A 15,867-nucleotide genomic window follows, 5' to 3' on the forward strand; every position below is an offset into this window, starting at 1 on the left:
TTTTATTAATAAACTATTTTATATTATACGTATTAGATTTATTATTTTGGAACCATTATTACTTCAACTTGTATACGGGTTCATAATTAATTTGTTGGGAGATCATCTCTAGAAAACATACTTTATAATTGGGTTTTTTTTGTCAAACACAACCTTTAAAAAACTTTTTTTTTTTCCAAACATCACCTTTAAAAAAAAAGTTTGTGAAACACAACCTTTAATAATTTTTTTTTTGTTAAACACGACATTTTGGCTAGAGGTTGAACACTTGCAATGGGGTGACTTTCAGTTGATGTTTGAGATATCAAACGAGGTCGGTTTGAGGTGTTCTTAGACTCTTTGGAAAGGTGGGAGTACAAGCTTTTCGGGGGTTACCAATACGGTGGTGATAGGTGGCCTTATGTTCGGTATATTGGTGTGTAAAGTAAGGCTGGTCAAGGAGTGAATTGGAGGTAAAAACAAATCAGAAAAACACCAATTCACTCCTTAACCAAACTTACTTTACACACCAATAGACCCAATATAAGGCCGCCTATCACCGCCGTATTGATAACGTCTAGAAAGCTTGTACTCCGACCTTTTCAAGGAGTCTAAAAACACCTCAAACCGACCTCGTTTGCTATCTCAAACATCGACTGAAAGTCACCCCATTGCAAGTGTTCAAACTCTTGTCAAAATGTCGTGTTTAACAAAATTTTTTTTATCAAAGGTTATTCTCATACATGGAGTCCATCTCGGATTGCATGGCTTCGAGCCATAGCTTTGAGTCGGAACAGGCCATAGCACCTTTATAGGTTGCGAGTTCATTACTTTCTAGAAGTAAAACGTCATTCTCCTCGACCATACCAATGTATCTGTCCGGAGGATGAGAGTCTCTACCCGACCTCCTAGGTTCCTCAGGAATATTAACCGTATCATCGTTGGAGGTACGACTTCCTCCATCTGTTCCTCGGTTGTTGGTTCTGGAATCTCCGACAGCTCGAAGGTTCTATTACTCGACTTGTTCTCGAGAAATTCTTTCTCTAAGAACGTCGCACTAGCCGCAACAAAAACTCGATGTTCGGTAGGCGAGTAGAAGTAATGACCAAATGTTCCTTTTGGATAACCTATAAAGTATGTCTTGACCGATCGCGGGCCGAGCTTATCCTCGTGTCTCCACTTGACATAAGCCTCGCAGCCCCAAACCCGAATAAAGGACAAGTTAGGGACCGTTCCCTTCCACATTTCATATGGAGTCATGTCGACAGCTTTAGACGGACTTCGGTTAAGTATAAGAGCGGCTGACAAAAGAGCATAACCCCATAATGAATCAGGCACTACGGTGTGACTCATCATGGATCGAACCATATCTAGTAAGGTTCGATTTCTCCGTTCGGACACACCATTCAATTGAGGTGTTCCAGGTGGAGTTAACTGTAAAACGATTCTACAGTCTTTCAGGTGTTGATCAAACTCATTTGAAAGATATTCGCCACCCCGATCTGAACGGAGTGCTTTAATCTTTCTACCCAGTTGGTTCTGTACCCTATTCTGGTATTCCTTGAATTTCTCAAAGGACTCACTTTTATACTTCATTAAGTAGACATATCAGTATCTACTCAAATCGTCCGTGAAAGTGATAAAATATCTATAGCCATCTCTAGCGGTAATTGACATAGGTCCACATACGTCCATATGTATGAGTCCTAATAGGTCACTAGCGCGCATTCCAACACCTTTGAAGGAAATTCGAGTCATCTTGCCAATGAGACATGATTCACACGTGCCATATGTAGAAAATCCGAATGCGGGAATAGTCCCATTATCGACGAGTTTCTTCACGCGTTTCTCATTTATGTGTCCCATTCGACAATGCCATAGATAGGTTTGATCTTTGTCACCAACCTTTAATTTCTTATTATTCATGTGTAATACTTCCGTGGTTTGATCTAAGATATAAATTCCATTCATGGAAACTGCTTTGCCATAAATCATTTCATTAAAAGAGAAAATACAACTATTATCATTTATTGAAAATGTAAAACCGTCTTTAGCAAGTACAGAAACAGAAATAATATTCTTAGATAAAGCGGGTACATAGTGTGATTATTTAAAGATAACTCAAAACCACTAGGGAGTTGGATTACATATGTTCCCTTCGAGGCAGCAGCAACTCGTGCTCCATTCCCGACTCGCAGGTCCACATCACCTTTTTCGAGAGGTATGATGTTCTTTAGGCCATGCAAATGATTACACAGATGAGAACCACAACCAGTATCTAGTACCCAAGTTCTGAAACTTGCATTGTTAATCTCAATCATATGAATATAAGATGACATACCAGCAGGAACGGCGCGGCCTGCCTTGATGTCCTCACGGTAGACGGGACAGTTCCTCCTCCAATGTCCAGTCTTGTGACAATGGTGGTACTCTATGTCACCGCCCTTGCTCTTTGTCTTGCCTTGTGAGCCACTAGTCTCACTAGGCGCACTCTTACCGTTTCCTGGCTTCTTAAACTTTGGCTTACCTACAGCTAGGTCGCCATGAGCGTTGCCCTTACCTTTACCTTTGTAAATCGTGAGAACATCCTGCTTCACGCTCCCACTCAATTTCATATCCTTCTCGATCTGTACGAGAAGGGAGTGTAGCTCATGAGGACTCTTTTTCAAGTCATTCATATAGTAGTTCACCCTGAAAAGGGCAAAACCATCGTGAAGAGAATGAAGCATTCGGTCAATGACAATGCTCTCACTGATTTTACAATTCAGTGACTCCAGCTTCTCGACATTCTCAATCATGTGAAGAATGTGTGGACTAACCGGTTGACCCTTCTGGAGTTTCGCATCAAAGAAGCGACAGGTATGCTCATAGGTAACGATTCTCGGTGCCTTTGAGAATTCATTAGTGAGCGTGGTGAAAATCTTGTTTGCACCTTGGGCAATGAAGCGTCTCTGCAAATTGGTTTCCATTGCAAAGATGAGTACGTTCTTTATCGCACCCGCTTCCATAACGAAATCACTATAAGCGAGTGACTCGTTGACTCCTGCATTTGGGTCTGGGTTGACCGGTATTGGCTGAGTTAAATACCTGAGCTTACCGTCAGCAGTGGCAGCATTCCATAGTGCCGCCTCCCAGTCCGCAAAATTGGACCCATCATTCTTCAGTCGAGTGAACTGATTCATTTGGTCCATAAACATTTTTAGCCAGGACGAACGATCTAGTGTGGCACTAGGCATTGGGATTGCGTTATTTCCAGCCATTTGTTGTAACAGTATTATCGATAATAAACGTGTTCTACACTGCGAAAGAAGAATAAAATAATAAGCATGTGCATCGTTTTGATTTTAAGTCTAATGAACTAATGTCATAACGCGAAGACTCAAAACATTTATACAATTGACCTCCCTCAAGAATTATATAAATGACCCCAAGACTCAATTCTCTGCAAATTGATAAGCTAACCTTTTAGCTAATTCTACCGTTAGAATTCCTGGTCGATAAATTTCTGTAAATTCTATCTTTAGTCCATCATAATCACGAGAAACTCTTCGGACTATGATGTTGAGGTAAACTAAGTCAACACAACTACTTACCCAACGTAGAAGGGGTCATATTAGGCCTACCGACGAAGAAGGGATTCATAGATGTTTGTCCTTATAAAGACTAATCTCAATTTCCGTTTTAGAGGAAGATCCCATCAACTTTATTTTAATTCATTTTAAGTGAACTATAATCTAGCATGCGAGAATGATTAAACTAAGGTGATGGCTTAAAGGCTGTGACATCTTCATGCCCATGAAAACTAACATACAACCTATATGAGTCAATTTTCATGCATTTTAGTAGTAGGTGGTTTGGTTTTAGGCGGAATATGATGCAATTACTAACATGTGAATGAAACGCAATAATAATGAAAAACGTAAAATAAAAATAAAAATCCTAGTGTGGCCTATCCTATCAAAATGAACAATAAATACAAGTTTGGAATCCATCCTTGGACCCGAGAAGCTTGTCTTGATGTTCCATCTTGATCCATGTAGCGGGAGTGAGCTTGAATCTTCATCTTTAGTCTTCTTTGAAATTACAATAAATAAAATTACATAATTGACCTATTTATTACATTCTAATTTCAAAACCCAAAACTAAAATAAAGGAGATTCGAGATCTCATAATTACATAAAAAATCATGTTTCCTTCATTACGAAAACATAATTTGACTAAGGCCACACTAAGTATTACAAAATACAACCGATTGCAAAATTAAATACGTAAATAAAATTCATTCATTCGATTCATTCAACAAAATTAAAAGCATCAACTAAAAATAAATTAAACATACATGACACAATTCCTTAATTATGTTGATTAATTTATCCAAACCACCTATTTAAATTAAATTAAGTGACAATTCCGCAATTTAATCACATTAATTTCATTCTTAATCCATATTAAACTTGTAATATGAATTCTATCCGTCAAAATTTTAAACTGATTTAAAATAACTCGGTATCTTTAAATTGTGAACGGATTCACAATAACTAATTGGCCAAAATAAAAAAAAAAAACAAAAACCAATTATAAATTGGTCTCGGCTGAAAAATAAACAAATTTTTTTTTTTATTATAATATCAGCTCCACACGGCCGAAAAAAAAAACAGCCCCTTTTTTTTTTTTATACTCGGCAATTAGGAAAAGAAAAAAAACTTTCCATAAATTTTTTTCGGCAATTATGGCAAAAAAAAACAAGAAAACAAAACTTTCCTTTTATTATCTTTTTTAATCTCGGTTCACCCAAAAAAAAACAAAAACAAATTTTTTTTTATATGGCAAACCCTAAAAACGACCTCCCTTTTTTTTCTTTCTTTTGCGGCAATTAGCCCTAAAACAGGATTTGATGACTAAATTGTTTACCTTTGCTATTAGAACATGATTAGCATATGAAATAATAAACATGATTAATTTATATGCCAAAAACTATATAGCAAAAATAATCTTTTTATCATAAACATGACGATTCCATTTAATTTTAACTTAATCTGCATTAAATCAAAAACTACCAATTCTTCATATGATAATTTTAACTGATTAAAAACAATAATATGAAAAATAAAATGGAAAAATATCATCAAACTAAAAGAAAAAAACCGGTAAGAAGAAAAAAAAAAACAAATCGGCACAAAAATTTTTTTTGCCGAACCTAAAAAAATTCGAAACCCTAAAATTTTTTTTCGAAAATTCTCATTGTTCACATACAAATTTATGAAAATCATCAAGATTAAAAACGTGGCCTAGTGCTCTGATACCACTTGTGGGAAATAATCTGTATACTTCCCTTAAACTAGAAGGATTATAACGAATTTAACAATGATGATTAAAGGTCATAAACGAAATACATAAACAAAGTATAGGGATTCAGAATTAACCTTCGGTCCTAGCAAATATGGCCTAAGAACAATATCAAAATTGATATTCGCCTATTAGTTGCATCCAAGACGATATGAGATATGCCCTTTGATTATGCTAGAAATCGATCTAATATTTTCTGTAAAATATAGTTGTTTTTGTGTTTTTCTGTTGAGAGAGAGGAGGCAAGGTCAAGAAAAAGCATTAGGGTAGAAATAATTCTCTCCCTTTCTTTTTATACAGACCGAAACTTGGAGTCAATTAGGAAAGATAAATCTCTCCTAATTTTCGGCCAAGCTTACCGAAATAAGGAGTAAAATTCTCCTTCTTTTTGGTCTTTCCAAAAATATATAATATGTGTTGAATTGTCATCTAGTGAGGATCGAACCCATGACCTCTTGGTATGTGTACCCTCACTATTACCACTATGACCCATTCATCTTGTTGATATTAAATACAACTGATTATATTTAATTACGAATTAACAGATTAATTCGTCCAAGCTAACATTATATACATTTAATTAAATATAACTTATTATATTTAATTTACTTAATTGATGATTAATTCGTCTCAACTAATATTATTTAATTTTCATTAAATAATTATCTCATCAACACATTGACTAACTTTTTAGTCATATTGGGCATCAATGTAATTATATTTCTATAACCACATTTCTCAAACACATCCTATAGGTGTGACCTTTAGGGACCATTTGATCACCGCCATCTGTATGATAATAACGTCAAACTTTCTAGCAAGCCAACCGTTATTAGGTAAACGTTAATCAACTGATTAAATATACGAAATATACCCTTGTGAACCTGTAAGAGATTTACAAATGTTATCACACTAATTTGTGGAGGACACAAGCTCCAACACCCTTTTCTTCGTCGCCGTCTACCGTCTTCACTACGATAGACCCTATTAGTAGCATCGATCCGTCACTCGGTTTCAATACTACCAATGCTTTCTGAAAGAACCGCATCCCTAGTACTAACTTGAAGTCATCCAGCGCAACGGTGGTGAAGTCGAGCTTCCCTGCCGACTCACCCACTCGGACCGCGACCTTCTTAGCCACTCCTTGGACGCGTCTCAATTTTCCATTGACCGGCTTCAGGCAACTGTTAGCATCCCGCAGAACTAGCCCCAACTGATCAGCTTCCTCTTTCGTAACAAAGGTATGGGAGGCACCCGAGTCGATCAAGGCTCATGCTTGCTTCCCATTCACCATCAAGTCTACGTACATGAGCCCGTTGGATTTCTTGGCGCAGGAATTTTCGTACTTCCCCATCGCGCTAATCCTTTAAAGTGAGCCCATCCGTGGTTAGTCTTCACCATCACTCGAGTCTTCGTTATACTCTTGGTGATAGTCGGCCAACGCCCCATCAAGACGTTCTTGAGCCCTCTTCGGCATATTCTTGAACATGGCATTGAACTCCGCTTTGTTGGGACAATCGACCATCTTGTGAGGACCCTTGCACACAAAACACGCGAACGGTTTCATCGTTATGGAAGCAGTTGAGTTTCCCGCCTTCGAAGACGAGCTTGAGGGCGAGTTCGTAGTGCTCGTCGATTGGGCTTGACTTCCTTGCGAGCGGAACCGACTGTTCCCAACTAAAATGGCGCTATTTTGTGGCCTTTGTCCATTATACCCACTCTCTGACGCACGAGTATTCCCCGTTGGTGCCACAACTCTTGGTGCCTCTCGCTCCCCGTGAAAATCGAGCAGGCGCTCCGCGACCGATATAGCCGAAGACGGAGTTTTGGGATTTTGCCTCATGACCTCCTGTTGTGCCCACCTCTTAAACCCGTCAATGAATTCGAACGTCCTGTCCGTCTCAGACATTTCGGTAATCTCGAGCATGCACGCTGAGAATTCTCTCACATATTCTCGGATTGATTTGGTGTGCTTGATTTCCTTCAAGTTCTTCCGAGCAACAAACTCCGTGTTCTCGGGGTAGAAGTGATCCTTCAAAATCCTCTGGAAGTCGGCCCACGATGTCACCGTAATTGTGCCCGCATCAATTTCCTTGTACCTAGCCCTCCACCACATCTTGGCATCGTCGACTAGATACATGCTTGCCGTGACAACTTCCGCGTCTTCATCGAGCCCACTTACTAGGAAGTATTGCTCCATATCGAAGATAAAGTTATCGACCGCTTTCGAATCCCTCGCCCCCATCGTAGGTACGAGGTGGAGGTGTCTTCACCTTATGGCCCCTCACAGATTTCCCGTCATTGCCCACCGCTTTCACGAGCGTGGCGCAAGTGTTCTCTAACATCTCGAGCTTTCGGTGGAGATGATTGATCTCTTCCTCCCGATCGTCGGGGATCGTGTCACTGATCGCTTGGATGCGGGTGTTCATCCCGTCCACCTTCGTCTCGAGTTCACAAACTGTCTTCTGCAACTCCTCGAGGCTCGCGGCCATCCGCATAACGATGCCCTCGATTTTGGGAAGCTTGACGTCGATTAATTCCTCTAAGGCATCCATTCGATCCTCAATTGTTTCGCCCATTTTCTCGATCTCGATAAAAAAAATGCGGCGTGCAGATACCTGTCTGGTACTTTTGCCGGATCGTGGCGCGCACCCTTGCCTGGCTCAAGGCAAGATGCAAGTGACAAGGATCTTCGTACTAGTGAAGGATCGCTCACTAGCACGATACTCGGGTCTCGGTAACACTCGACAGGATTGCAACGAGAGCGTCAAGCACTAGTGTTTGTCAAGCACTAGGCATTCGTAATCGGTCTCGGGTGTGTGAGTCGGGATCCTAGTGTCGATCCCACAAACACGACTTGTTAGAAAAGTTTCACAACAAAGCAACAACAAGCAACACGAAGGCATAAGGTAGGAAGCAGATTTTCATTCACTAGTACTCCCTAAAGAGGTAAATTTGATAGTTATATCCTGGTAGCAGGAAACATTGAAAGTGTAGAATAGCGATATACCTATTTATGGAAAGAAAAGCTATGCTAACTATGCTAAATTAGGAAAGTATTTACTAAAAATGTACAAGGGAAATGAAATTACATAAGCATGAATAAATCTAAGGGTTCGAAGTGTGCAGATCATCACACCAAGCATAGGGTGGAGCATGCAAGACCAATAGGGATGCGGGAATTATGAAAGGTGTATGTGGGGTCACACGAGGCTCGTATACGTGAAAGTCTCGATTCAAATATAACTACAGTAATCTCATACGAGGCTTTATACTAAAGTCTGTTATGGGTTTGATGTCGGGTCTGTTTCGGGTCAAGTGGGTCGGGTTGTTTCGGGTCGGGTCATTTTCGGGTCGATGATGAATAATCGAGAAATAGCCATTTCAAGTCTTTCCGGTTCAATTAGAGTTATATTTTGTCAGGTCATTTCCGGGTTTTGTGGTTTCGTATCGGGTCATTTTCGGGTCAAGAAAACTCGGGTCATGTTCGGGTCGGGTCGGGCCAATTCGGGTTTTTTGGTCACATTCGGATAATGTAGTTCGGGTCACTTCGAGTCTCGGGTCATTGTTTTTGGGTCGCAATCAGGTCGAGTTACTTTTGTCAGATCTAGTATTATGCATTTAAACTCTTATATCCGGATCCTTTTCTTCGGAGGGGTACTCAAACTCTCAACTTCGGAACCTCTACATGGCCGTGGGCTGATGTGTACTGTGGTAAGTGAACTCAGTTTACTGGCCCGGTACCATAAATTAAGTCGCTTTCGGCCCAAAGTTAGGACAAGAGTACGTCAGCTCACATATGAAGATGAATTTGTGTTCAATCATAGGAAACGGCTAAGCCCAACATGATTATACTCCCTCCTAGACTCCGTTTGGCAAGACATTTCAGGTACGTGTTTTGACTGAACTAGCTTTTTTAATAAAAGTTTCAGGTAGCTTATTTTTATGGATGTGTTTGGCAAGTAGCTTTTATGCCCAAATAAGCTACCTGAAATGAAATGCTACCTAGAGTAGCATTTTACATTTCAGGTACCTGATTCTTGGTAATATTACGTTTTTGCCCTTTCAATTTATAATATACTAAATAATTCTTATATCTTTTTACGTTATTTTACCAAAATAAGTTACCTTTTCACTTAATTTGCCAAACAATTTTTTATATAATCAGTCACCTTATCAGCTCCTAATTTTCAGTTACCTTATCAGCTACCTTTTCAGATTTCAGTTAGCTTTTCAGTTCCAGGTACCTTTTCAGATTTCAGCTACCTTTTCAGTTCGTTTTATCAAACAGAGCCCTAGTCGATCATTTTTTTCCTCTTTCATTTTCGAAGCTCGTCGGATTTTCTTTCCTCTTTCCTTTATTAGAATATTTTATATGGTCTAAATTTAATTACATGTGAGGTAGATGATTTTGTGTGGTCCAAAATCAATTCCTTATTTCTTGTGCAAAGTGGAAGGGGGAAGAAATAATAATTGACGATTTAATAAAGGATCATTTGTTAAACACTCCATTTTATAAGTTAATATTTGCAAAATAATGCTTTTTTTTTTTCTAACACTCCCTTATGTATCTAATTAGTGTGTTGCCCGTGCATTGCACAAATTTTAAAATAATTGACTAAATGTATAATGTGTGAGACTGAAGACGTTTTAACCTTTATTGTGCAAAGGAGATTATTGGACAATTTTAATGCTAAAACAAATTGATTAAATGGCATTATTATTGGTTCAACTTGTGATTTTATTAGCTAAACTAATTGACTTTGAATGACAATTTTTTTTCTTTCAATAGTAGTTTTGAAGGATTTAATTGGTAAAATAAAACAAAAATACCAATTTATTATATTTTAAATCGCTTATCATTGTGTTACATACAAAATTGTGCGGGTTTTTGTCATTTGTTATTGTCAATAGCTGTGTGAAAGTTCTAACAATTAAGTTTAATTTGTTTTATTAAATTTTTCCATTTGTCATTAAGTCATTAATAACTCCATTTTCTCTTAATCAGAAATCATTAATTTTTTTTTGTCGATTGCGTATAAGTTTTTAATTCTTCTATTATATTTTCCTTTTATTTTATTGTCATTAATGCCTCCATTTTTTTTTATCAAAAATTGTTCATTTTTTTTCTTGGGTTATCAAAGTTTTCATATGTATATAAATACAAATATTAAGCAAACATGAAATTATAATAGAAAAGTTAGAAAAAGTTAGTAATTTGAAAATATTAAGGGCATAAATATTAAAATTAATTTTTTAGTTCTAATAGAAAAATTGTAAATAATTAATTATTTTCTAAATCTAATAGTAATACTATAATTTTATTTTTCGAATTCTAATAAGAAAATTATAAATAATTAACTATTTTCTATTTCTATTAAGAATATTGTAAATTTAATTTTTTAAACTTAACAGGAAAATTGTAAATATTTAATTCTCATATTTGAAGAGAATTAAATTTCCGTAATGAAACAAATTCTAAAAAAGTTCTCATTCCATCCCGGTCAATTGTTGTCATTTGATTTTGGCACAAAGATCAAGGAAAGAGGAGGGGGCAATTACTAAATGACAGGTGGACCAAATTGTGTGTGAATGATCAAATTACTCATCAAGTTCATTCTTAAAATAGAAATGACAACATTAATTGAGACACCCCAAAATGAAATAGGATAACAAATGAACGGGACAAAGGGAGTACAAATATTATTATTAATAATCATAATGATTTAAGTAAATGGATTGACACGAACACAATACGAAATTTTATTACGTTGGATTAGAGTTGACTTCTCCCAATACGAATGACCCATTTATTTAACTCGTCATAATTGGTTTCAGTAGTATCGATAACTTGCCTAACATGTTTCAAAATAAAACATACTCTTTCCACACACTCATGTTCTTCCCATTTCAATAAAATATTACTGACATATATATTACAGAAATAGGAAGAACATTTTTTTTTTTTGGTACAATACCATACATCTCAATAGGTTGTTATACTTCTCAAAAACTTTGAAAGAGAGTACTTGGAAAGTATAAATATCCTAGGGAATTAGAGAGTGCAAAAAAAAAAAAAAAACAATAATAATAATATAACACAACATGGTAGGTATACACACTTATGGTTAAAATTGTTTTGAACTCTCTATTTACCAGAGTTTACTTCTTCCTGCTCCCCATCACTGGCTTCCTCCCCTGCTGCCTCTTCTAATGACATACCCTTAGTTTCCGGCACCAAGAAAGTGAAGAGCATTCCAATGAAATTGAGCACCCCAAGCACAATCAATGAGTTCTTCTTTCCAATTCCGGCCGGGTACCCGTGATCTCTCTTTGTAGGGTCTTTATCTTGGGACAAGTATAAGAACCCGAAAGCTCCAACTATAGCCCCGGCCTTACCTGCCGCGGCTGATATGCCGTGGCAGGTAGACCTTAGCCTGGCCGGGAATATCTCGGCTGGGACAACAAATGTGGTCGCATTAGGCCCAAAGTTAGCAAAGAAAAAGGTCATCCCATACATGACAATGAACCCAACACGATGTTCCCTTTGTCTCCAATACTCATAGGGGAAGGCAATTGCAAACATGAAGATTGTCATCATTAGGAAACCCATAACTTGGATAATCCACCTACCAATCACATCAATAAAAGCGACCGTGAACCAGTACCCTGGCACGGTCCCACAGAGCGCGATTAGGGTTTGGGCACGAGCCACCTTCCATACCTCCCTAATCGCGCTCATTTCTTTCGCTGCAGGGATCCATCCGATAGAGGTGAATATATCTTTTTGGAAGAGATTTTGGCTGTAGAAAGCAATGTCAAGTAAAAACCAAGTACTAGTTGTTCCGAGCAAGCGAAGGCCGTATTGTGCGGCAAATTGCTTAGTAAACAATCCAAATTGTCCTTTCTCATTGTCTGTTATTACTGCTAATTTCCCTGCCTCGGCCTCAATGTTTGTGTTTAACACCTTTGACATGTCTGCCGCTGCCTGTGCCGCGTTCTTTGCCACCAAGGCTGTGTACCTACATACACATAACAGAAGCATGCATCATGTACATATGTTAAATGAATATACGTACCCTTATGTTTTTCCGAATTCTAACATATATCCTTGACTTTGTAAAATACCCAAAGTATCATAATTCAAGATTTTTAAGGCCAAATTTTTTTCCATAAAAAGTTGTCCATTTGATAGTAAACAAAGATTCAAGAGGAATTAACTAAATAAAATCTCAAACTTAACATTTAAAATAGCGAAATTTGAATATTTAGGTTACTTTGACTATTTTTCATTAACTTTAGAGTTAGTTTTACATGATTTTGAAAAATCAAGGGTATATATATTAGAATTCTAAAGAACAGTACATCTTAGGAAAAACCCACGAGTAAATTTTTATTTTTCGGAACACATTAAAATGTTAAAATATCCATGACATAATGATCATATGGTCAACTCTTGCTTAAAAATGGTATCAATTAGTAATAATGTAGATAATGACAACTATGTATGAAAGTCAACATGTTGAGGGTCATCGAATGAGACAGATCTAAAGTCAAAGAGACGTAATCCTAGAGTTTTTTTATGGACAACTTAGTACGTACGGAGTACTTGTTAAATAATCACTAGCTTAAACTTTTAGTCGAGACGGTTTCTTAACATAATACGATTAAAAGATTTGCCTTAAAAACTATCAAAAGTTTTAACTTAAAATTGTACTGTCATTTTGTTTTTTGAAGAAATGTACCCGTTTACGCTAGCCCTTTTCTAGCTCCACCACTGAAAAGGATATTACCTTGCAGTCTCGGGCATTTGCATACGGTAATAGAAAGTGAGGGCTGCAGGAATAGCTCCGAACATGAGAAGGACCCGCCAGATGTAGTCAGCTTCGGGTGTGAGTGATCCAATTGGATCTTGAGCAAAGGTCGGAGGTTTGAATTTGTTTTCAAATGCAGCAGCAAGGATAAGAGACACGACTCCACTTGTGAGGATCCCAGTGCCTTGCATAGCAAACACGGCCGCTATAAACGCTCCACGTGTCTTCTTATTAGCATACTCAGACATGATAGTAGCGGACAATGGGTAGTCCCCACCAATTCCAAACCCAAGCCAAAACCTGAAGAAACAAAGGGTGGTCATCACGCCCTTAGCCTGGTTGCCAAAGGACAGGCCCGAAGCTAAGGACGCGAAAACCATAATCACAAGTGTAAGACCATAGACTTTTTTCCTACCCATCTTGTCACCGAGCCAACCGAAGAAGAGTTGACCAGCTAGGGTCCCACATAAGGCCACCCCATTGACCGCAGCTGAGACGTTTATGGGTAAGGCCCCAGGGGCTGAGGGGTTAGGGCCCGGTTCAGTGTAGTAGAGACGACCGATGAGTTTGGTCACCAAGGAAATGGCAAAAAGATCATACGCATCAGTGAAAAATCCCATACCGGCTATGACAATAGCCGTGAAATGGTACCATTGTGTTTTTGCCAAATCAAGTGCCTTGAGCACTTCTAATTGTTGCGCCTTCACCATCGAATTGACTTGTTGATTATTGCTTGTTTTCCTGAAACATTAGAATTTACGTTATTATGTTTGCGTAAGTGTGTGTCTGACCTAGTTTTTAAAAGTGTTTTTGGACTTAAAAACAGTTTTTGGCCAAACACATTATTATTTAAAAGCTAAAAAAAATTCTCAAAAGACAAAAAATAAGCCTTTTGCCCTTAAAAATAGAAGCAACAATTTGGTGCTTCTGCTTTTGAAAAACGCTTTTAGAAAATTAAGTTTGAAAAATAAAAACTCATTTTTTACAAGTTAGGCCAAACATATTCCCGGAAAATATAATTTCATAAAACACGCTCTATCGGTTTTAGATACTGAAAAATTTACTAGGATAAAGATTATTATTTACTTAGTGCAAAAATAATTTTACTCCCACGATTTTTATTTTATACTTGGCAGACTTGGATGAACACGACATTTATTTTATTTTGTATACGAGTAATTAGACTTTGAAATCGCGACTTTTAGAAACTAATAAGGGAGAGCTCAAACACAGAAGGAAAACTACTGGTTAAGAAATCAATCGTCGCTATTTTACGTGACCTTCCACAATGTAAATAAAATATAAATGTGTTTACAAAAATGTTACACTTATAAAACTAGGGTATCGAATTAGTTAAAAGAGAGGTTTCGTATTCCAAAGAATTAGAGCGAGTAAGAAATTTAACTTCGAGAAGACGAACCTGAATCACTGAATGCAATGTGAAAAATGAGTAAGGAGCATAAGAGAAGCTTGCTTAAACTTTGAAATGTATCAAGTTATTTGAGAAATTAAGGGACATTGGTACAATCTTATATACATATAAAGATGCCCGCATATTCGTTTTGGCTCAATTTTGTATTTTGTATTTTCTATTATAGTTGCTTCTTATACTTGTTTACAAGAAGGGTTTTAAATTAAAATAATGATTAGAAAAACACTACACTAGTTAACGACTTAACGTTGCGTTGTCTTAATCATTATGCCCCCGTAATTACTCTATTAGTGCTTAATTGTTAATGTGTCATCAAGTGATCAAGTTTATGAATCAAGTATATATAATATAATGCCCTAAATATGAAAAGCTGGCGGATTTAGGGGGCTAGCAGGGGGCGTTTGCCCCTGCTGGCCATTGGAAAATTCGAAGCTGTTAGTTAGAATTTCCAAGGTTTTGAGGTCAAGTTTACTTTATGCCATTACTAATTCCGTTAATATTCTCCCCAGCTAAAATTTTTCGCTCCCTACCAACTGTAAATCCTAGATCCGTCATTGCTTAAGGAATTTTAACCACTACATTGGGTGCATATTATATACCGCGTACTATAAATAATTTTATATTAACAATCAAGGAAAATTTCGTCAATTAGGCCGTATTTGGGTCATTATTAAGCAAATGTTTAATTTGAAATAATTAGATATGTACTCTAGGCCCTGTTCTTTTGGACTGAAATTGTCTGAACTGAACTGAATTTAATGGAACTGAACTGAACTGAACTTAATTGAGCTGAACTGAACTCAACTGAACTGAGCTGAACTGAACTGAGCTAAACTGAATAAAATAAAAGATTATAATAATAATAATAAAATTAATACTACTAATAATAAATATTATAACAATATTACTCATTATTATTATTATTATTATTATTATTATTATTATTAATATATTAATATAATCTAATAATAATCTAATAATATATATATTAAAAAAATAGTAATATAATAATAAATATAGTAATACTAATAATAATATATTAGTAATATAAATGATAACATTATTAATAATATATAATATTAAATAATACAATACATTAATTATAGTAACTAAAAAATAAATACGATAAGTATAATATAATATAAATATTGTAAATAATTTTAACAATTAATATAAATAATAATAATAATAATAATAATATATGTAATATAATAATAATAATAATAATAATAATAATAATAATAACAATAATAATAATAATAATAATAATAATAATAATAATAAAAATTGTAATTA

At 36.4% G+C, this 15,867-nt stretch overlaps 1 protein-coding gene across 1 annotated transcript; it reads right to left on the reverse strand.

Moving 5' to 3' along the window:
• Positions 1 to 11,473: 11,473 nt before the first annotated feature.
• On the reverse strand, positions 11,474 to 13,849 carry LOC141654715 (putative inorganic phosphate transporter 1-3). Its single transcript, XM_074461834.1, has 2 exons — positions 13,119 to 13,849; positions 11,474 to 12,347 (listed from the first exon to the last, which is right to left on the reverse strand). The coding sequence occupies exons 1-2, from the start codon at positions 13,847 to 13,849 to the stop codon at positions 11,474 to 11,476; spliced, it is 1,605 nt and encodes a 534-aa protein (XP_074317935.1).
• Between the last annotated feature and the right edge of the window lie 2,018 nt (positions 13,850 to 15,867).

Source organism: Silene latifolia, chromosome 5, assembly GCF_048544455.1.
Source record: "Silene latifolia isolate original U9 population chromosome 5, ASM4854445v1, whole genome shotgun sequence".
NCBI classification, from domain to species: Eukaryota; Viridiplantae; Streptophyta; class Magnoliopsida; order Caryophyllales; family Caryophyllaceae; genus Silene; species Silene latifolia.